Source organism: Hypomesus transpacificus, chromosome 1, assembly GCF_021917145.1.
Source record: "Hypomesus transpacificus isolate Combined female chromosome 1, fHypTra1, whole genome shotgun sequence".
NCBI classification, from domain to species: Eukaryota; Metazoa; Chordata; class Actinopteri; order Osmeriformes; family Osmeridae; genus Hypomesus; species Hypomesus transpacificus.
Genome location: NC_061060.1, coordinates 3428075 through 3451119, shown reverse-complemented (window position 1 = coordinate 3451119; position 23045 = coordinate 3428075). Strand labels below are relative to the sequence as shown.

The 23045-nt window shown below is 50.0% G+C and overlaps 2 protein-coding genes across 2 annotated transcripts in view; one reads left to right on the top strand and one right to left on the bottom strand.

Annotated features, from left to right (window-relative positions):
- The first annotated feature begins 860 nt into the window (after positions 1-860).
- Positions 861-4560, top strand: LOC124467042 (F-box/LRR-repeat protein 3-like). The gene is made up of 5 exons (XM_047019159.1): positions 861-1017; positions 1425-1821; positions 2629-2751; positions 3251-3422; positions 3743-4560. The coding sequence occupies exons 2-5, from the start codon at positions 1426-1428 to the stop codon at positions 4384-4386; spliced, it is 1335 nt and encodes a 444-aa protein (XP_046875115.1). The 5' UTR covers positions 861-1017; position 1425; the 3' UTR covers positions 4387-4560.
- Positions 4561-5735: 1175 nt separating this feature from the next.
- LOC124470430 (phospholipid-transporting ATPase VB-like) overlaps positions 5736-23045 on the bottom strand; it is a 22677-nt gene continuing 5367 nt past the window's right edge. Inside the window, 25 exon segments of the mRNA XM_047024313.1 lie at positions 5736-7009; positions 8049-8236; positions 8515-8619; positions 8804-8884; positions 9007-9207; positions 9698-9823; positions 10408-10484; positions 10582-10846; positions 12669-12853; positions 13287-13413; positions 13536-13639; positions 13879-14404; positions 16520-16657; positions 17776-17876; positions 18156-18354; positions 18725-18951; positions 18954-19008; positions 19010-19147; positions 19448-19513; positions 19515-19576; positions 20041-20062; positions 20064-20173; positions 20657-20760; positions 21266-21351; positions 21991-22195. Coding sequence (XP_046880269.1) covers positions 6808-7009; positions 8049-8236; positions 8515-8619; positions 8804-8884; positions 9007-9207; positions 9698-9823; positions 10408-10484; positions 10582-10846; positions 12669-12853; positions 13287-13413; positions 13536-13639; positions 13879-14404; positions 16520-16657; positions 17776-17876; positions 18156-18354; positions 18725-18951; positions 18954-19008; positions 19010-19147; positions 19448-19513; positions 19515-19576; positions 20041-20062; positions 20064-20173; positions 20657-20760; positions 21266-21351; positions 21991-22195 — 3700 coding nt within the window. The 3' untranslated portion in view covers positions 5736-6807.

Below are 23045 nucleotides of genomic sequence, written 5' to 3'. Positions count from 1 at the left end.
AGATAACTTTTAACGAGGAACAGTTTATTAGGTATTAAAGTACTTTCAATGCCTGTAGGGTAGGCTACTCAGACAGGTCGAAAACAACAGCCTTCTCATCTAAAATATCAGCTATCCTGAAAATGGACAAAAGGTTCACATGCCTATAAAAGACAAGTACTAAAACCTCTATGTAGGGCCTATCAACATTTTAGGGCAGCTGCCCTAGGGCTGTATTGTGTTTTGCCATGAAATGCACCCCCTGCCAACTCTGACTAGGAAAGTGCCACGTGCATGAAACTTATCAAATTCCAGCAGCTGCTTTCTTGACTTCTGTAAAATTGATAAAATAAGGGATTAGCATTGTTTACATTCTGGTGGGATTACATGACATGGAAATTGGACACAGACACACACACACACACACATACTTGTGGCACACACGCACTACTGCTATTAAGTTTCATGGTTCAGTTTGACACACTGACCTAGTTTTGAGCAGCACGTGAACTTCTACTTCAGCTCTGAACCAGTGGACGCGTGTTTCAGTCCAATAACCCTTTGGTACTGATCGAATTGTACCCTGCAAACTGAAACTGATCCTATATATAAATCCTATATACTATAAATAAAACTATAAAGTAATTGAATGCCATATTTTGGATAAACTGGAATTGTTTATGTCGCTTTTTTTTAGGCTGTAAACAAATACTTACTATCTACTTATTTTTTATGTTGGCCCGATTTCATCTTGACTAGCATGTTACAAATATATTTGAAAATCTCATCTTTTTATTAACTTGCTTTTGCTCTTACGTCTGGACGAACTCACTTGCATTGCAGTCAGTCACACATTTATTCTAAGCTTACAACACACGTCCTCGCGGTGGTGCGCGCGCAGCAAGATGTTGTAATACCGACAACAGAGCAGGAGCGCTCCTAGCTGGTGTCAACAGTCTCTACCGCGATGCCTTCACCTCAGCAAATCAGAGAAGGGACAACATTGTGGGTTTAAAATTCAAAGTAAAGCAAATTCAAGTAAGTCAATTTAACTCTTTGTGAAACATTTTATTTTCAGCGACCAACAGGTTTGCGATCATAGAGATTGCCTACAACAACTTCTGTCGTCGTTTTATGTAATTTTTGTCTTCGCAATCTGTGTGTCACTAGCCTACTACTGTACATCAACATTTTAAGGGATCTCATTTCCATTAAACACAGTCTGAGAACGGTGTAAAATAATTGCTCGAGGCTGTAGAGCTAGCGAATATTTCCCTCAAAAGAGGATTTATCATCTCCTTTCTAAACTGCGTTGACTACTAATGTCTATACTCCTAATTTAGGATTTAAACATTTAATGACATAACTCCTACCGAGTTTACCGTTAACAGGTGAGGTGTGTGTTCGTGGCTCAGACCTGCTCCTGACCACTGCATTTCTCACAGGATGAAGCGTGGAATTGTGGGAATCAAGTCAAAAGTGCAGCCATTCCCCAGTTCTGCAAGGTGCGCTAAGAGGCGTAGGAGGGGAGTGTTGAGCCAGGCCCCAGGCCCCCCCCTCCTCCTGCAGCACCACCAGCCGTTCAGGTCGATGGAGGGCTGGGGAAACCTGCCCCATCACGTGGTACTGGAGATCTTCCGGTACCTTCCTCTGATGGACAGGGCCAGGGTGTCGTCTGTGTGTAGGCGCTGGAACGAGGTATTCCACATCCCGGAGTTGTGGAGGTGGTTTGAGTTTGAGCTGAACCAGCCGGCCACGTCCTACCTGCGGCCCACCCACCCAGACCTCATCCAGCAGATCATCAAGAAACACACTCAGCACTTGCAGTATGTCAGCTTCAAGGTAAAGAGGCACATTTCTCTCCCTCCCCCCTCCTCCCTTCTCCCCTCCTCCCCCATGTTAACAGTCACCAGCCAGCCTGTAAGCCCTGGGGTGAGTGGAGGTGTGAACCAGCTCCCTCCCCCCTCCTCCCTTCTCCCCTCCTCCCCCATGTTAACAGTCACCAGCCAGCCTGTAAGCCCTGGGGTGAGTGGAGGTGTGAACCAGCTCCCTCCCTCCCTCCCAGGACAATGTGTGACCTCCTTAAGGACCAGCCATCTGCTGAAGGAAGACGCGGCTCCTCTGATGGCTTTAACAACCAGATACTTAGATCCCTTAGACACCCGCTGAGGTGTGTTTGATTTGTAGCTCCAGTACGTCTGGGACTTGACTGGTGTCATTGCACCAGTGTGTGACAGAGAGTGGAAATAATGTTTGAACCAGGTTTGTTTGAGGTACTATTGTCTGTGCAGGCGAATATAGTGCGTCTATCATAGTTTCTGTTGCAAGGTATTAATTTCCCTCTTTTGTATTCCTTTCAATCCCTTGTTCCCTCTCTGTTCCCTCTCTTGTTACCTCTCTTTCCCCCTCTCCCCCCCCTCTCCCTCTCCCTCTCCCTCTCCCTCTCCCTCTCCCTCTCCCTCTCCCTCTCCCTCTCCCTCTCCCTCTCCCTCTCCCTCTCCCTCTCCCTCTCCCTCCCCCTCCCCCTCCCCCTCCCCCTCCCCCCTCCCCCTCCCCCCCCCCCCCTCTCTCTCTCTCTCTCTCTCTCTCTCTCTCTCTCTCTCTCTCTCTCTCTCTCTCTCTCTCTCTCTCTCTCTCCCCCCCCCCCAGGTGGACAGCTGTACACAGTCAGCTGAGGCAGCCTGTGACATCCTCTCCCAGCTGGTGAACTGCACCATTAAGACCCTGAGGCTGATCTCCACTGCCAGGCCCAGCTTTATGGACGTCTCCCAGGTAAGACGGTGTTAGCACATGCACACACACACTGCATGCACACAAGAACACACGCACACACAGACTGCAGACGCCCAGACCTATGCAGGCCCACGTAACAGATGCACACACAAGTAACAGACGTTCACACACCCGCACACACAAATGGACGTGACTAAATTCAACAGCCTCTCTCTCACCCTGACACACACACGATGACACATGCCTGATCCACACGTGGTGCAGGAGCCTACGCACGGCTAGGAGTCCTGCAGCCGGCCCTGTCTGGAGGATTACATGCATAAACCTGGGGTCAGCCACAGGTCACCCCGGCAACACTAGTCGGCAACCACAACAACAACAAACATGATATCATTCAAACAAGCGTAATGAGGATTTTTGATTCACGATTCTGCTGGGACTGTCATCCAATGTCCCCAGTGGTGAGGATGACACACGTAAACAAATATGGCGTCCTGTTTGTAACGGAAGCCCCCAATCCCTCCCCTTCTCTCCGCAGTCGCACTTTGCGTCTGCGTTGACGGTGGTGTTCGTCAACTCCAAGTCGCTGTGCTCCATCAAGATGGACGACACCCCTGTGGACGACCCGTCCCTGAAGGTCCTGGCGGCCAACAACAGCGCCACCCTGAGGCTGCTGAAGATGAGCAGCTGTCCGCACGTGTCGCCTGCAGGTCAGACCACATATCCATGTCGCAGTCTGATCGTGAACTTCAGGCAGCCTCTGTCCGTTCGAGAATCCCATCCGGTCATGGGGTCAGATGGCCGAGCGGTTAGGGAGTTGGGCTATTAATCAGAAGGTTGTTGTTTCAATTCCCGGCCGTGCCAAATGACGTTGTGTCCTTGGGCAAGGCACTTCACCCTACTTGCCTCAGGGAGAATGTCCCCCCTCGGGGAGAATGTTACTTACTGTAAGTCACTCTGGATTTGGATCCAGAGCGACTTCTGCTAAATGACTAAATGTAAATGTTGCAGTTCTCTATCCTACCTGCAGGGGTGCTGTGTGTAGCGGACCACTGCCATGGCCTAAGGGAGCTGGCTCTGAACTACCACCTGCTGAGCGACCAGCTCCTATTGGCCCTCTCCTCGGAGAAGCACGTGCGCCTGGAGCAACTGCGTATCGACGTGGCGACCGAGAGCCCCGCCCAGGCGCCGTTCCACGCCGTCAAGAGCAGCAGCTGGGAGGCGCTGGTCCGACACTCGCCCACCGTCAACATCGTCATGTACTTCTACCTCCACGAGGACCAGTTCCATCCCTTCTTCCAGGACCCCACCCCCGTCACCCACCTGTACTTCGCCCGGGCGGTCAGTAAAGAGATGCTGGGGCGCATCGGCCTCTACTGCCCCCGCCTAGTGGAGCTGGTGGTGTGCGCTAACGGGCTGGAGCCCCTGGACGAGGAGCTGATCCAGATCGGGCGGCGCTGCACCGCCCTGACCGCCGTGGGCCTGGGGGAGTGCCAGGTGACCTGCAGCGGCTTCGTGGAGTTTGTGAGGATCTGCGGGCGGAAGCTGACCCAGCTGTCCATCATGGAGGAGGTTCTGATCCCGGACGGGGGATACAACGTGGAACAGGTCCACGCGGAGGTGTCCAACCATCTGGGACGCACGTGGTTCCCTGATATGATGCCAACCTGGTAGAGGGGGGCGGCGGTGTTCTTCAGCACGTGGGACGTGTTCCGGGGGGAGACAGAGACGGGGAGAGGGACAGACAGAGAGAGAGGGAGAGAGAGAGAGAGAGACGGAGACGGAGACGGAGACGGAGACGGAGAGGGAGAGGGAGAGGGAGAAAGAAAGAAAGAGAGAGGAATTTTAGCTCATGGTCACTAACGAGTTTGTTATTGGAGAATCAGTCATCCATTTTGGAGTCCTTCTCCATGGAGCGAGCCAGGAATCCCCAGTCTGTCGACACCAGACAGACGAGTGTGTGTCTGTGTGTGTGTGTCTGCTGCTGTGGTTGGTGTAGTGATTTAATGTAGGTCGACTCGCAGGAGAATCCTGGGGTTAACTGATTGTCCTACGGTTGAAAAGCTGCTTTTGCAACTGTCTGGTCTGATTGGTTGGAGAACCAAACACCATAGTGACAGTTGGCTGAAATTTTAGTAACTGACTCAAGCTACATTTGCATATGTCTGTTCTGGTTCATTCTGTCAGCATGGATGGACATGCATGTGTGTGTAGTAGAGGCATTTATATATTTCTCTGTTTAAAAGGGGAGTCTTACTGCCAAATATCTAATATTTAGGTGAAGACTTTATTGATAACATTTGTTCTACATTTTATACCAAATGGGACATTTGCCTTTTGTGCAAATTGGTTCCGGTTGATGCCAGCTGGCCCATAAAGAGCCATCTATTATAATTAGAACAATATTAAAATAATATTATTAATAGTTAATAAGAATACAAATATAATTATCTGGGCTTTCAGTGTCCAATACTACTGAATGTATGTTTTCATTTAGAGAAATGTGCACATTTGTTTTTATAGAAAAGACAACAACATCAAACTTTGTATGCTACTTATTAAAAAGATTTGATGAGAAAATATATATATTTAATTGATAGGCTTATACCACTCATATATATGGAGGATATTTGCTTTCAAAATCAGACTGATAATAAATGTTTTAAATCCATGTGCGATGCCTGAATGTATTTGTGTCTCAATAATTTATGGTATGTCAGGGTATTATTGTATGCCTATTTACCAATTTTTTGGCATTCATTTTCTGTGTAGATATTTACAAACGATTTCATCAGAATTTAACTTGGAGCAGAATGACATTGTCTCTCGGATGACCTTGTTGCAGTTTGTCCTGTTGACACTAGAGGGCAGTAACGTTCTAAAATGGCGTGTTACATAAATAGACATCATAACGAGGAAGACCAAGACACCACGTCTCAACCAGAACTCAATTTAAGTGGCTTTAGACGCAAGGATAGACACATAAGCACATTCTTTTTTTCATTTTTTCTGTTGCTCATGAATATGCACTTTTATCTTTCAGAATTTGTATTGAATAATTCCACGATTTATTGAGATGATGAGTTGAGGTATATCCTGTGTCCTAGTATGGGATTACAGAGCAAACATATACTTACAAAAAGAAGAAAAAAAGATAATTGAACAATTCAAATATCATAATTTTGCATTGAATCATTGTCTATTCTATATACTGAAAAAAGATGATTACATTCAACATTCCCACGCCCAGCCTTATACGAACAGTATAAGAGAGTTTTTCTAGTTCAATCCGGCAGCTTTTATACGGAACAGATTTGGATGTGATGATGAGCTGATCATCACACCTGGTGCCTGGTGGAAACCTGTAGTGTGTCACGATCAGACAGACGACCGATGAGCAGGAACGCTTCACTTCATAGACCAAGATGCAATGGGGCTATTTGGAGCATACATCTATGGAGCAGATCACACTCAGGTGTGTGTGTGTGTGTGTAGGGGTGGTGTGTGTGAGTAGGTGTGCGTGTGTGAGGTTTTTTAAATGAACTGCGTTGTTCCGGAAAAGTGCTTGGTTTTTGGAGGGGCGGGGAGTGTGACTGATTGGGTTACCACTGTGTTCTAAAAACCCATCAGTGAAGTAACAGGCTTATGGGTTCACTATGGAGGCTTCTTACAAGGAGGAAGAGGGTGGAAAAGGAGAGAGAGAAATGTGCGAGAAAAGAGAGCTAAGAAGAAGAAGAAGGCAAGAATAAACACCCTCTGAACTCATCTCTTAAATGGTCATGACGGAAAGAAAAAGATGACAGATAAAAATAAATACGCAACAAACTTTTAAAACACAATACAAATGCACACTGGGCAGAGACTGGTCATATCTGGCACACAATGTCCAGAGTGGCACAGCAATAATAAATACGAGTCATTCTGAATCTCAGTTTCTTTCTCCCCACCTGAGAGAGTGGAACCTCAGTGCTGGAAGGGGGTTCTGAAAAGCTCCGTATGATGACGATGACTGGGATGCCACTTCCTGTGATGTCACCTCCTGTGATGTCACGTCCTGTGACGTCACAGTGGGTAACCGAGGTGTCGGGCGGGAAGCTAGAAGGGATGGGAGGGCTCACGGGTGAGAGGCGGTGGGGGCGAAGCGGCATGGACGGGGCCCGCTGTTCCCCCTGAGCTGCTGTACCCCCTCCACTCCTTCATCCACTGGTCCCTGATGGAGGGGGGCAGGCGGCCTAGATGCCGCGCCCGCACCAGGGAGGAAGGGGCGACGGTGTTCCTCAGCACATGGAATGTGTACCTGTGGGAGAGAGAGAGAGAGAGAGAGAGAGAGAGAGAGAGAGAGAGAGAGAGAGAGAGAGAGAGAGAGAGAGAGAAAGAGAGAAAGAGGGGAAGGGAGAGGAAGAGAGAGAAAGAAATAGAGACAGACAGAGAAAGAGAGAGAGAGACAGAGACAGAGAAAGAAAGGGGGAGGGACAGAGAGCGACAGAGAGAGACAGATAGACAGAAAATGAAAGGGTGTTGATAGTGATGGGAAAGTAGGCCAGAGAAAAATCTACGTCTCTTTGATGTGAATCAGAGCATTGTGAGCTCTCGTTCAGGAGCTTCACACTCTGAGAGGAACTCTGAACTGCTGCTAGGTGACCTTCATCCTCCTGCTACTCTTCATAATCCTCATTCTCCTCACATCCTCATCCACATCACCATCCTCTATCTTGTGTTCTGCCCTCATCATGTATAGGAGGCCCAATACCGACATGGTACATATATCAAAACAAATACTGCTGACAGCAAATAGTCCCGATATCTGACTGATTCAATGCTGCCGTGGACTCTAATATGGTCCACATGCTTCTACCATCAGGCCAATTAGAGTTGGGATGTATGGTATGTTGATTAAGGACAAGCTTTATCGAAAGATACAATCGATAACCAATCAACATTCAATCAAGTCAGCCATCCAACTATCAACCAACCAATTAACCAGTCACTAGAGTCAGTAGAGGGCGTGCTGTGTAGAGGCAGTCTGAAGCCCAGCGAGACTCGTAAAAAATGTAGGAATGATGGTCAGGATGAGTGAGGTTTGGTCATGTCGGGCCAGTGTACATAACATGGTGATTCAACTTCTTTTCGAGTGAATATATGGCATCAAACCGATGGACCAACTGTCTGAGTGTGAAACTCAAGTGCTCCATCTTGGAGTTGGGTCGGCTTCCAAAAAACGGAATGTCAGTCAGGTTCTAGTCAGGTTCTAGTCAGGCTCGGTCGCTACTCAGACTTGGGTCGTATTTCGGACAGGAACATGCGCCCCGAGCCTGCAGGCTGAAGGTGTGTCCTACCTGGGCAGCAGAGCCACCACGGTGGAGAGGAAGCAGACCAGGTAGAACACAGGGTCGGTCATCTGCTCCCGGAACAGCCAGTAAGGGTTGGAGGGAGGGTTGCAGGTCACACACAGGGCGCTGTACACCAGGGTCATGCTGAAGTACAGGACCACACTGCCCGTCATGACCACCCAGTGGACCAGCGTCTGAGGAACAAGACATAGACCTTTAACTGCACGTAAACCCACCCACAACACACACACACACACACACAATCATGTAGAAATAGAGGGAAGGGGAAACAGAGTGAGAAAGAGAGAGAGTGAGCCGTTTGCAAGAGCACACAGACCGTAATAAACAGTAAATGTTTTAATGTAATTAAGGTCATCACTTCACGCTATGATAACGTTAGCATAATCAAAGGGAATGAAGTTAGAACCAGTTGGAGAGCCACCGCCAGGGTGGTAAGTGATGGGAATCTCACCCAGCTGTTTATCTCTATAGCCAGGTGCAGGAGAATGGTGAACAGCGACGTTGTGTTCATGGGGATCCCGAAGGTGAAGAGGTCGACGTCTGTGCCTCCGTACGTCTGCAAGACAGAAAAATCAGAGTCATGACCCTTATCCTCCCTCCGGCTATGAGAGAGTTCATGACAGATGTGACTACAACTGTAATGTAGTATTGTTCGCTGCAATGTTTTTTTCATGTGTATGGGACTGTGTCTAACATCGATAAACATGTACGTAGAAGCTCAGTGTTTGGCCCAGTCTTACCCAGTATGGTATATAGAAGCACACTAGGCTCTGGTAGAAGGCATCTAACATAGTGATCCAGAACGTCGACCGTTTAAATTCCTACGAAAGCAAGAAGGAACATCAACACGGACACACTAGGACGTCACTGCACTTAGTGTAATTCTTCAACAAAACAACACTTTTATGTGTTCAAGTTCGAGCCCACGACGATTCAAACTGACCCCTGACCCCTGACCGCTCCGGTAAAGTTCCGGAAGCCCTAGCAGCGTTTCCATGGGGACGTCTCTGTCCATGATCCCGAACATGATGGGCGGAGTGGAGGTGAAGAAGAGGTTGAAGAAGATCAGCATCCAGTAGTCCGACATGGCCGTGCCGGAGAACCCGCAGTAGAACTGATACCAGAACAGCAGGTTCACGTAAGCCTGAAGGAGAACCAGAGACTGAGAACACATGCAGGTGGAACGTTACACCTGAGAGCCCATTTGTTTATTGGTTGGTATCGTGAGGCGTTTGGAGGTCAGGTAGGACTGAGGGGTTTCCCTGACGATCCTCACCAGGGGTGATCCCTCATCAAGCTGTCTGAGGGGGAAAACTAAAAACAACAAGGGCACCACCTCCACTGGAAGGTCACCCAGACGGAGTTTACATTTAGCAAACGCTCTTATCCAGAGCGATTTACAGTAAGTACAGGGATATTCCCCCCAAAGCAAGTAGTTTGAAGGACACAACGTCATTTTGCATGGCTGGGAATCGAACCTGGAATTGAACCCTTCTGATTAATAGCCCGATTCCCTAACCGCCAAGCCATCTGACCCCACTTGATCATGTTTTATCTACTAGAGGGGAACCCTAGAGGGCGAAACATTTCTAACCCCCCACCCTCCTCCCCCCGTGTCCACCAGTGGTCCTCACCACGTTTTTATAGAAGAAGTAGATGACCATGTTGGCCAGTCTGGAGTAACACCAGTGACCGTGGACCAGGAGCAGCTTCTTCAGGTGTTTGAATCTGGAGATGGCAAAGTCACTGGCCATGACCGCCTGGGGAGATCACAGCACACAACCATCAGACATACGCAGCTCAGGGACTCAGGATCAGTTCTCACACTCAGGATCAGTTCTCACACTCAGGATCAGTTCTCACACTCAGGATCAGTTCTCACACTCAGGATCAGTTCTCACACTCAGGATCAGTTCTCACACTCAGGATCAGGTCTCACACTCAGGATCAGGTCTCACACTCAGGATCAGTTCTCACACGCTTCCACACAGATCCACATACATGTGACCTGAAAAACGACCTATTTACATGGATTAGCGTACGGTAGAGCGGTGGTTTCCAACCCTGGTCCTCGGGGCACCCCTGTCCGGCATGTTTGAGATGTTCTGCTCCAACACACCTGATTCAAATGAATGGGTCATTTATCCAGCTCTGCAGAAGCCTGCTAATGACCGTTCATTTGAATCAGGTGTGTTGGAGGAAGCAGGGAAATATCTCCAACATGCCGGACAGGGTTCCCCGAGGACCAGGCTCCAGGAGCCACTGCAGTAGAGTACATATCCCCAATGTGAACTGTGACGGGCAGGTGAGACAGGTGAGCGTCTTCTTGCAGGGGCACACACACCTGCATGCCCTCCTGTCCAGAGATGCCAACGCCCACATCAGCTGCCTGGATCATGTTCACATCATTGGCACCGTCGCCTGACATCACAAAGGACGAGGAGAGAATCCATCAGAAGTTGCAGTCCACAGACAATAACGTGGTTAACAACACGACAGACATTCCCTTTAAGCCTACCTATAGCGAGGGTCATGACCTTCAGCTTCTCCCTCACGACCTTGACCACGTGACCCTTCTGCAGGGGCGTGGCACGGCAGCACAGGACAGAGCGACAGCGCCTCGTCAGTTCCAGGAAGCGGGCCTGCAGGTCCGACTCCAGCGCCATGGCCAGGGTGGGCCCGTCTATCACCAGGCCGATGGTAGGGGCCCCAGATCCAGGTGGGCCCTGGTCGTACCTCCTCACTTCCTCCAGGGTGGAATCCAGGACGGACGCACACATCGTCTGGACAAAACAGAGGGACATGGGGAATGGACCCAGATTAAACATGAAATTACATGGATGTTCGGGAAGGTTCTCACTCAGGGGTATTTGAAGAACACTTTTTTTGTTGGCTGTTTTGGTTCTAAGAGTGTGGAGGTTGTTTGAGAGGGTTGGTCGGTCGGTTTGCCACCCACGCCTCTCACCCCTGGGACCCAACAGAGATGCAGCCCTGGTAGATTCAAGTTCAAGGTTTAAGTTTATTGCCATTTGTAACAAGTGTACAGTACAAGTTCAGGTGCATTAGAAGTATTTGTTCCTGCTTCTCTTTACAATCCCCAGCAACCTATCGAAACCTCATAAAATCATCTAAACCTGTAATAAAAATGTTCTAACCTAAGTTGGCCACTGTACAATATATAGAAGAATGTGAAAAATACTGAGTAATTCATCAAACAACTGAGAATACCCCTAAACTAATAATAACAAATAAGAAAACCTAACAATAATGTACATGGAAGTAGAGTAAACTGACTGTGCTGGCAGTTGGGTGAGATGAGTAATGGTGTGTGTGATCCCTGACCAGTTCCAATTACCAGAGTCCGGTCTCGTCCAATCGGATTAATCATTTTTGCCTGTGGGTGACTGGCGAACCAGAGTCCTTCGGAATGGTGTGTGTGAGGGGGGGGGGGGGAGAGAGGGGTGGCATCCACTGGGGTGACAAATATTGAGGTCATATTCAGATTTTATCTCATCCATCGCCTCCGTTCTGAACTTTATTGAGTTTGGAGAATGAGGATGTTATGTAACAGTGACAGTCTGCACATAATTCTGTATCGGGAGTACAAATAGTTCATTAAAAATGTTCTTACTCCTCATCTCCACCTTCATAAAGGAGGGAAAGTGTTACCTGGGAGGGTTGAATGTGATAACTGTTATCACAACCTCTGTGTGTGTGTGTGTTGCAGCTCTAATGGGATCTCTAACCTGTTCTAGATTGTATGGGGGGTACCACTGCTCATCCATCAGCCCAGCCTAGCCCCATCCCTGCCCCAGCTGGGAGCCCCCAGACTGGGCCTCCACTCATGAGGGCTCCCCTCGCATCAACCTCATCCACACACAGCCCAGGGGGGTCATTCTGTTCTATTTAGAGCAGGGAATGATTAGACAGTCAGGAGGTTGCGAAGGAGCCCCTTCCTCCCCTTCCTCCCCTTCCTCCTCCCCTTCCTCCCCTTCCTCCTCCCCTTCCTCCCCTTCCTCCTCCTCCTCCTCCTCCTCCTCCTCCTCCTCCTCCTCCTCGCTCCGCCACAGAGCACCCTGGGATCTCTAATGACCAGAGAGGAGCAGCGCTCCCACCTGGCATGCTACCTGCGTCACCCAGTGATGGGAAATGTGAGGACCTGACCTTTTACTCAGATGTAAATGTAGTTAGAGCTTTGGGCACTCAAATCAGGCAAAGGGAGGGAGAGAAAGAGAGATAGAGATAGAAAGAGAGAGATAGAGTGAGAGTGAGAGAGAGAGACAGAGAAAGAGAGAGATATATAGAAAGAGAGAGAGAGAGTGAGAGTTAGAGACAGAGAGAGAGAGAGAGAGAGAGAGAGAGAGAGAGAGATGGAAAGAGAGAACAATGAGTTGTTTCCTTGGAAAAGAGGAAAATGGAAAACAAACTGAAAGGAAACTAATCCTTACCTGGGTCTGAAATAAAAATACATGGCACCCCCTCCCCCGATGACTCACCACCACAGAGCTCTGACCTGGTTCTCTGCTCTGTACCTCATAACAGTTGCCCTGAACAACAGTGTCAACATGCGTCGGGCCCTAAACGTCCTTCCTTGTCCTTCCCTACCTTGCTGCTGGTTCTCATGTTGAACACCAGGTCCCCATCATCCAGCAGCCTGCAGGCGTATGCGATGTTGACGGCCGTCTCGGCCTTGTCGCCTGTAAGCACCCACACCTGGATCCCCGCCTCTCGGAGAGCAGCGATGGTGTCAGGGGCGCTCTCCTGCAGACGGTCCTCCACACCTGTGGCACCTGGCCGACGAGGAGAGGAGGAGAGGAAGGGAGGAGGAGAGGGAGAGAGCGGGAGAGGGGGAGAGGAAGAGAGGAGGAGAGGAGGAGAGGAAGGGAGGAGAGGAAGAGAGGAGGAGAGGAAGGGAGGAAGAGAGGGAGAGAGGAGGAGAGGAAGGGAGGAGAGGAAGAGAGGAGGAGAGGAAGGGAGGAGAGGGAGGGAGGAAGAGAGGAGGAGAGGAGGAAAGGAGGAGAGGAGGAGAGGAGGAAAGGAAAAGAGGAGGAGAGGAGGAGAGGAGAGGAAAACAGGAGGAGAGGAGGAGAGGAAGGAGTCAGGTGCTGTGGAGTCTCTATGTTCACTTTACTTGAAGGATAGCATCTCCTACATGGCAGGATGAAGTTAGTGTGAACCAGGATGGTCTCTCCTACCTAACAAGGCGAGGTTGGTCTCTCCTACCTAACAAGGTGAGGTTGGTCTCCAGATGGATTGCCGTGTCGCTGCGTAGCTGCTCCCGGTTGTCCATGGCAGCATTGGCCTCCTGCCTCCACAGCCTCCAGTTCTCATAGGCCTCCTCACTCAACACCTTCACAAATCAACAGATGGGAACACTGTTTAACGAACGACCGAATAAATTAATCAGTTATTTAATTAATGCATTGATTAAATGGATGAGTGGAGGAATAAATGAATGCATTAAATAAGCACCTTCTTGGTGCAACAGAGGGTCCTTAGACCCTGTCTGGCGTACAAGTCTAGATGTTTCTGAGTGACGGCAGCTATATCCTTCTGCTTCTCTTCAAAACTACGCTCTGGGGGAGAACGGTTTGAGAACCATGGGTATTATGCAATACTGTTAACATTCCTCACATTGTTGGCTACCTTTAGAAAGAGACACTATCCACACTGGGTGTCCTCTAAACAAACAAACAAACAGATGTTGATTAAGGACAGCTATTCTCTCTCCTTTAGTGTCTGTTAGACCGCAAAGTCTCATGCAGGTGTGTGTGTGTGTGTGAAGTTAAGTCCTGGCCCCGGGTCTGCCCCTCACCTGCGTCTGAGCTAGCCAGGAGCTCCATGATGGCAAAGTCTGCCCCTTTAGTATACAGGACCACCTCCCCAGAGACAGGATGCCGCACCAGGACCGACATCCTCCTCCTGCTGGGGTCAAAGGTCAAAGTGTCCAGCACCTGGAAGGTCAGCTCCTCTCCCCAGGGCAGGCGTACAGTCACTCTGTCCGGGCCGCGACCCAGGAGGGTGAAGCCGTAGGCCCGAGCAGCGTGGACCAGCGCAGCCTCGTCAGGGCTCTCCGCCTCGTAACAGAGCCCAGGACGGAGGCTCCCCGACGGGCCGGCCTTCGCCTCAGCCCCTGAGCTGGTGCTGGTGGGGGTGGAGGAGCTGGGAGTGGGGTGGTCTTCTTCCAGGACGGCGAGGTCGCAGGGGGGGGTGGAGCGCGTCTTGTTCGGCATGGGCTGCCAGGAAGCCAGGGTGTGTCGGAGCGAGGCCACCCTTCCAAACAGGTGGGACAGGTACTCCAGAGGGTTCCTGGAGCGAGACGTGCTGAGTGTGACACTCACCTGGGGATGACAGGGGAGGAAAGGTAGTCCCTCCTTCAAGTTATTTGTTGATTCATTGATGGTTTGTTTGGGGCTTTCGGAGATGAAAGTCCTCTTTTTACGGACACAGACAAATACCACTAGTCTGGTGAGATCGACTTTGTTCTGTCTGAATCTGTGTCCTGGAACACAGTCCTGCCAGTTTGGATCTGATGACCTTCCAACCAACCAACCAACCAACCAACCTAACTCATCCAACGGTATTGGCTGGTTCTTGGTCTGCCCTGTCGTGACCCTCCATTAGCTGATAGGAGAACGCCCCCGGTCAGCAGAGGCACTCAGGGTCATCACATTAATAACAGCAGACCTCATTACCCTGTGAAGCTCCCCTCTCTGCATGCACAGTGGATAATGCAGACAGGAGACCAAGACATCGTGGGATCTTCAAGAGCAATTACAGAAATTAGCCCCAAACACTGATAGAGGAGAGGCGCCCTGTGCTGGATGCAGAGCACGTAGTGAGGCAGGCAAGGAGAACTGCCTATTAAATCGCTGCTACAGCAGCTGCTGTTAGCTGGATGTCTCTTTTCTACCTTCTGTGGTAGTGGAGTAGGGCTGAACTACAGGAGCAGGGCTGGTTTATAGGAGCAGGGCTGGTTTATAGGAGCAGGGCTGGTTTATAGGAGCAGGGCTGGTTTATAGGAGTAGGGTTGGACTACAGGAGCAGGGCTGGTTTATAGGAGCAGGGCTGGTTTATAGGAGCAGGGCTGGTTTATAGGAGCAGGGCTGGTTTATAGGAGTAGGGTTGGACTACAGGAGCAGGGCTGGTTTATAGGAGCAGGGCTGGTTTATAGGAGCAGGGCTGGTTTATAGGAGCAGGGCTGGTTTATAGGAGTAGGGTTGGACTACATGAGCAGGGCTGGTTTATGGGAGCAGGGCTGGTTTATAGGAGTAGGTTTGGACTATAGGATTAAGGGGTGGTCTATAGGAGTAGGGCTGGTTTATAGGAGCAGTGCTGGTTTATAGGAGTAGGTTTGGACTACAGGAGCAGGGCTGGTTTATAGGAGCAGGGCTGGTTTATAGGAGTAGGGTTGGACTATAGGATTAAGGGGTGGTCTATAGGAGCAGGGCTGGTTTATAGGAGTAGGTTTGGAATATAGGATTAAGGGGTGGTCTATAGGAGCAGGGCTGGTTTATAGGAGCAGGGCTGGTTTATAGGAGTAGGGTTGGACTACAGGAGCAGGGCTGGTTTATAGGAGCAGGGCTGGTTTATAGGAGTAGGGTTGGACTATAGGATTAAGGGGTGGTCTATAGGAGCAGGGCTGGTTTATAGGAGCAGGGCTGGTTTATAGGAGTAGGGTTGGACTATAGGATTAAGGGGTGGTCTATAGGAGCAGGGCTGGTTTATAGGAGTAGGTTTGGAATATAGGATTAAGGGGTGGTCTATAGGAGTAGGGCTGGTTTATAGGAGTAGGTTTGGACTATAGGATTAAGGGGTGGTCTATAGGAGTAGGGCTGGTTTATAGGAGTAGGTTTGGACTATAGGATTAAGGGGTGGTCTATAGGAGTAGGGCTGGTTTATAGGAGTAGGTTTGGACTATAGGATTAAGGGGTGGTCTATAGGAGTAGGGCTGGTTTATAGGAGTAGGTTTGGACTATAGGATTAAGGGGTGCTCTATAGGTGCAGGGTTGGACTATAGAAATAGAGGTGGACTACAGAAGTAGCCTGTCGCCAACTACGTTTTCCTGGTAGTCTTTTTTTATGTCTTCTTTGAGAGATTTAGGTTTGCTTTACGAGCAGTTCTATGGCATCTGTGAAGCCCTCTGTGACATGACAAGGGCTATACAAATACAATTTGATTGGACCTGACTATGAATGTAGGGGTGGATTACAGGAATAAAGGTGGATAATTGGAACAGCAGAATGTAAACTGTCAGAGCAAAGATAAAGAGGTGTAGTTTCTGTGTAAAATCGGATTACAATTCGGCGGCTTCAGCGCCTTTTTCTGAAATCAGAGCAGGTGACAGAGATAGAAGACAACCCCTTCCTTCTCTTCCTTTCTTCCCACTCTTTCTCCTCTGCCTTGCCTCCTTCATCCTGCCAGGTCAGGGTCACAGCGATCTGGAGATGCTCACCTTCCGTCTCTGAGCTGTTGCCTTGGAAAACCACCACAGTGTTGCAGATGGCGAGGGCCAGGAAGAAGTCGAGATGCAGCCCCGCCTCCACACAGCCTCCGTCGCCCTCCCCCGGAATCCGCTGAAGCAGCTTTCTGTCTGGGATCACCTCCGTTTCCTGTGTGGGGAGAGGAAAGGACAGTAGAGGAGAGAGGAGAGAGGAGAGAGGAGAGAGGAGAGAGGAGAGAGGAGGAGAGGAGAGAGGAGAGAGGGAGAGAGGAGAGAGAGGAGAGAGGAGGAGAGGAGAGAGGAGAGAGGAGGAGAGGAGAGGAGGAGAGAGGAGAGAGGAGAGAGGAGAGAGGAGAGAGGAGAGAGGAGAGAGGAGGAGAGGAGAGAGGAGAGAGGAGAGAGGAGAGAGGAGGAGAGGAGAGAGGAGAGAGGAGAGAGGAGAGAGGAGAGAGGAGAGAGGAGAGAGAAGAGAGGAGAGAGGAGAGAGGAGGAGAGGAAGAGAGGAGGAGAGGAGAGAGGGGGAGAGGAGAGAGGAGAGAGGAGAGAGGAGAGAGGAGAGAGGAGAGGAGAGAGGGAGAGAGGAGAGAGGGAGAGAGGAGAGAGGAGAGAGGAGGAGAGGAGAGGAGGAGGAGAGGAGAGAGGGGGGAGAGGAGAGAGGAGAGAGGAGGAGAGGAGAGAGAAGAGAGGAAAGAGGGAGGAGAGGAGGACAGGAGAGAGGGAGAGAGGAGAGAGAGGAGAGGAGAGAGAGAGGACAGGAGAACAGGGTAGGAGGAGGGGGAGTTGAGAGAGAGGACAGGAGAACAGGGGTAGGAGGAGGGGAGTTGAGAGTCATGCAACCATAATCCTTACAGTAATAAAAACACGTGTTGGAGCTATAAAATGATCAACTGTGTAATGAACATAAAACCGCAACAATAACAAAAGGACAAGCAACAAGGTAAGACTGAGATCAGGCTGGTAGCACAGAACCATGGCAACATGTCTGTTATGCTGTCTCAGCTTGCTTCTCCATGACAACCGCTGGCTCGCATTCCATCTCCACGGGCAAAAACTAGCCATGGTCAGCTACTGTACCAGGAGGTTGTGAGGAACCGAGATATCAGCAACGAGGATGATGACAAATCCATAGCTCTCACGTTATAATAAGTCTGTGTGCTGTCAATGGTGCGATGGGGTAATGCAGCGCAGCATGGCCATATGCTCTCTCGCTCTCACACACACACACACACACACACACACACACACACACACACAACACACACACACACATAAGGGTTGCGGCTGGGGGCCAGAAGGGATGTGCTCAGCGGTGGACACCAAACTGCTAGACCATCTGGGACAGGAACCGGGGTCGCCAGCTCCAGTGACACTACACCGGGTCAGCCCCGGGTGAGCCAGGGACTGGGAGACAGCTTACGTCTGGGGAAGGGTCTTCCATATCTGTCCTAAATCTAACAGTGTTCTAGAAACTGTCCAAATCTAGCTTGGCTGTTCCGAATCCAGCAAGGTTGCTGAAAAGCATCTGCTAAATGAAGAGAATGTTAAAGACAACACACATAGACCAAATGCCCATAGGTCCACAGGAAACGTAAAACTGGAAAACAGGAGTATCAAGTGCCCTGCAGTTTGTCCTGGAGGAACATCTCACCAGAGGACTGCTGAAGGCCGAGTCCCCCTGGTCTCTTCCCTTGATCTTGTCCGCTCTGTTTGCCGGGGGTGACGGCGGTCAGCTTCCTGGTGGGGCTGGTCCAGGGTCCAGGGCCGGCCGGAGGGGGAGGGGGGGGTCGCACGGTGGAAGATGACCTCCTCTTCTGAGTTGGGCTCCCCCAGGACCTCCAGGCGGACGGCTAGGAACGGATCACATGACAAATATAGGACGTGGCATTTGTGTACACACTGTGTACCCTCCTACTGTATGCTTGTTTAGTCAGCGTGTGTGTTTGTGTGTGTGTGTGTGTGTGCACCTTAGTTTCCACCTAAGGAACTCAAATGTGTATGTGTACTGTGGACAGTTCAACTCAGACTTCTGGGGAAGGGTCTTCTAAATCTGTCCTAAATCTGTTCTAGAAACTCTCCAAATCCAGCTTGGCTGTTCTGAATCCAATTTTATAAAACCTTTAGATACTTTTTTACTACAGCCACACCACAAATTTTGGTTTTGATTTGAGCCCCACGACTATATGGATTATTTAAATAGTGTTTGAAAATAACCTAGACCCATGTCAGAATACACAACACAGCCTCCACCGAGCTTGATAACAACCCATTCATTTGAAACAGGTGTGCTGGAGCAGGGAAACATCTAAAACATGGGGGACAGTGGCCCTCGAGGACCAGGATTGGAGAACCCCGGTATGCAGTGTAGACATGTAGCTGAACACCTGTACCGTTCTCGTTGTGTGGGTATTCTGCTCCCACGACGGAGCATCGCCGGAACACCATCTGTTCTCGGTGAGGGTGCCAGTCTTGTCAGAGAAGACGCACTGGATCTGGCCCAGGTCCCTCGGTGATGTTGAGGGCTCTGCACTGCATCCTGCTGTCAGACTCCTCGTCGTACAGGTCCAAGTCGTTGACGATGAAGAAGATCTGGCCCATCTTCACCAGCTCGACGGACACGTAAAGGGAGATGGGGATGAGGATCTGGGGAGGGAAGGTGGAGGACAGGATCGCCCGGTGGTCACTTCTCCACTTACTTTCTTCTCTCTCTCTCCTCTCTCTCTCTCTCTCTCTCTCTCTCTCTCTCTCTCTCTCTCTCTCTCTCTCTCTCTCTTCTCTCTCTCTCTCTCTCTCCTCTCTCTCTCTCTCTCTCTCTCCCTCCCTCCCTCCCTCCCTCCCTCCCCTCCCTCCCTCCCTCCCCTCCCCTCACCTCCCCTCCCTCCCTCCCTCTCTCCTCTTTATATCTGAATCTCTCACACACACTTCTACACACACACACTTCACCTGCAGCAGGATGATCATGGTGAAGAACATATAGAAGCCGGACAGTAGGGGGGGGGTCCAGGTGCCCGTTGCCATCGCCGACCAGATAGATGGGTATGCTGGGTAATGACTGCAGCCAAAGGAAGTGACCTAATGGAGGAAACACAGGAAGACACAGTGTCCGAGTGACCTTTGATGGAATCAGCAGAGTGGACTTCCTGGTTTAATTGTATCAGTCCAGTCCGGTAAATCAAATGTACCCCAATTATCCAGAAGAATTAGCAAAAGCTGCGAGGGGAGAAAGTGTCAGTTGTCAGGACAGGTCAGGCCCCGAGGGCAAGACGTTCATCCCTGCCTCTCCATCTACGGCTATTTCCGTCTCTCTCTCTCTTCCTCTGTCGTCCCTGTCCTCCTCGATTTCCTCTTGGATGGACATGTGGCCAAATGACTGATGAAGGCTATTGGAAATCCGCTCGTAAAGTCCCAGGACTGTTCCATTAATCGTGAACTAGACCTTGAGTACCATGGCTCATTTTAATGTACTTTTATGTGCGTTTTTTTTTTCTGTCCCCCCGGGTAATTGATTTCTGTCCCAATCTTGTTTCTTTAATTACCTAGGCCTCCGATGAAACACATGTACGAAGAGAAGGACGACACAGAAGAGCACGTCCATGTTCACGTCTCGCTCCAGCTTGCTGCGCTTGTAGCGTCGCTCGTTGCTGTTGAGCATCGCCTTGGTCTCCTGACCTGGAACAGGAAACAGGAAGAGGGGTCAACATTCCTACGGATGCTGCTGGTTTTTTTCCACAATCTCGTAACCGCTCAACGTTAACGACTAGTAGTACGTCACTTCAAACATGTTCTTATCTACCTTATGATCTCTCACAGCGACTGAATTGATTATTGATTTCCCCCGCTCCCCCTCATCAGCTGAAAATTGCCTGTTGTTTTTCAGCAGGTCTTTACGACACTTTTGAGGTGACCCCGGGGCTTCCCCAGTCTTTTATTGGGTATGTTAGTGGCCATTTTCCCCGGGCTCAGACGATTTGGCCCAGCCCTGGACTGGAACAACTATAGCCCTACTGAGATCCTCCATTAAACTCATGTTGAAAATTGAATTTGGCCCAGGGATCCTGTCAACACCAGTCATTCTCCTATGGTCTCGTGTTTATGCGGACAGAAATCAGACACCAGTTTGAATCAATGACTCTTTGACACGTCAGTGTTTACCTGTGTAGACCACAAAGCCAGTGGCAAGGTCTGTGTTTCTGATGGTACATCCTCGCAGAAGAAGGCTCTCAATGTCGATGCCCAGCTTCTTATCAGCCTGCTCCCTGCAGCACACAGACAGGGAGAGAGACGGGGAGAGAGGGAGACAGGGAGAGAGGGAAGAGGGAGAGAGGGAGAGAGAGAGACAGGGAGAGAGGGATAGAGAGAGGGAGAGAGAGAGGGAGAGAGAGAGAAGGAGAGCGACAGAGAGACAGGAAGAGAGGGAGGGAGAGAGAATGAGAGAGAAAGAGACAGACAGAGAGGAAGAGAGATATTTTAGTCGTCTGGTATATTTAGGTGTTTATTAGCTGCAGGAACACGCTCTCCTCTCTGTGGTGTGTCTGGGCTCAGGCTGAGAGACCTGCTAAAAATGCCCCGAGAGGGATTCTAAACTATAACAGCCAGATCGTAGTGCTCCTGAGAGTGTTTGTGATGGTAAAGGAGGTTCCCACCTCTGATAGATAATGATTTCATGTTTCTATAGTAACAATCCAACAAATCATTTTTGCAATTGTGCTGTTACTGCATTGATGGTGTGTTCCTGCTGGAGATGGCGTCATGGAAACTCACACGTAACCCTTGAAATGGTTCAGGTTGTTACTTGGTCGTTCACAGACCACAGTGCTGGTGAAATGTCGAGGATCAAACAGACTGTTCTAGAACAAAAGAACACAACACTCTGTTAGTGACACATAGTGACACACGTCAGTGAGTTGGCAAGAATCTGCCTGCTATGTTTATACCTCCGCCCAAACCTTTTGTTGCCCTAGAGACACATAACCTGTCACTCCAGAAGTAATGTGGTGTTAGCTTTGTCATTACAATGTGCTGACTTGCAGCTCACACGTGACTGGTTGGTCTCATTTCTCAATGAACATTTAGTCTTGTATGTTAACTAATAAGCGTTTCTCATCAAATTACTGTAAGGATAGAATCGGGGATGATGGTAGGATGGGTGGAGGAGAGGAGAGAATGAAGGGAGGGGGGGGCAGGGGGAGCAGAAGAGGAGGGGAGTAGACGAGGAGGGGAGGAAGGCGTAGGGGGAGCAGAAGAGGGGAGTAGAGGAGGAGGGGAGGAAGGGGTAGCAAAGGAGTAGGGAAGTGGGGGAGGTGAGGAGGAGGGAAGCGATGGGGAAAGGAGGAGAGGATGAATGGAGAAGAGCAGGAGGAGCAGAGGAGGAGGGGAGGGAATATAGAGAGGGGGGGAGAAAAGGAGTAGGGAAGCGGGGGAGGAGAGGGAGAAAGAAAGAAAGAAGGCGAGGCCCTGACAGACTCCCAAGGCCCTGATCTCCTCACCGGGTCAGAGAGGCCAGGCACCACCCTTCTCTGCTTCAGGTTGGTCTCTCCGTCCAGGTTGGAGGTCTCGATGTGACACACCCCGCTGCTGTCGGAGGTGTGCAGCAGCAGCAGGTCCGCAGGGATGATCTCGTTGGAAAACACCTGGACGAAGTCGCCCACACGCACGTCCTTCCAGCGCTTCGTCACAAAGCCTTCCTCTCTCCTGGAGGTGGGGGGGAGAGGGGGAGGGGGGGGGAGAGGGGGAGGGGGGGGGGTCAGAGAACTGTGCTGCAACACTCATTATTTATGGTTTATGATTCACATGAAGGTACCCTGTAAATGGACCACCTGCTGTTTGTTATGGATTGCTGCAGCTACAGGGGCACCTGGGCCCTTCAACAAGACAAATATGTAGATTTGGACTCGGAAGCGAAAGAGAAAGCAAGAGAAGGAGAGAAAAAGGGAGAGGATGTTGGAGTGGCAGTCGATCCGCCTGCTAGGAACAGGAGAGAGTGAACACAGCCGGTCTCCACGTGCTGGAGTCACAGAGGATGTGACATCGGCTTGCAGGAATGCTGCTGTGCATGTACAACCTGACTGGGGAGCTTCAACACCCTCGCCCTCACACACAAACAAACACACACACACACATATATCACCCACAACCACATATACACACGCACACAAACACTTTACACAAACACTTTACACACACACACACGCACATATGCACGCACACACACATGTAGGCACATGCACACTGTAATGGAAATGTTGGTCATATGCATAGATGTATGTGTATGAAATCTATAATCTTCTATGTTCATTGGTAAGAGACAGGAAGGGAAGGTAATTAAGTTGAGTTCAAAGGAATGTGAGGTGCTGATGGCTCTGTGGGCAGCTTGCCCTGGGGGATGGGTGAAGCATTTTATATGGCCTTCTGTCCTCTGGTTACTGTAAGGGGTCAATGAGACAGTTGCTCTGAACTTTGACTAGAAGGACTGTGTCCTGTTTCATTGTTTGTGTTAATTAAAAGTATTGTTTGAAGATGGTCACACAAAGGACAGTTGACC

Coding starts and splice junctions, on each gene's coding strand:
- LOC124467042 (XM_047019159.1), top strand. CDS start 1,426: ATGAAGCGTGGAATTGTGGGAATCAAGTCAAAAGTGCAGCCATTCCCC. Junction 1,822..2,628: donor TGCAGTATGTCAGCTTCAAG/GTAAAGAGGCAC, acceptor CCCCCCCCCCAG/GTGGACAGCTGTACACAGTC. Junction 3,423..3,742: donor TCCGCACGTGTCGCCTGCAG/GTCAGACCACAT, acceptor TCCTACCTGCAG/GGGTGCTGTGTGTAGCGGAC.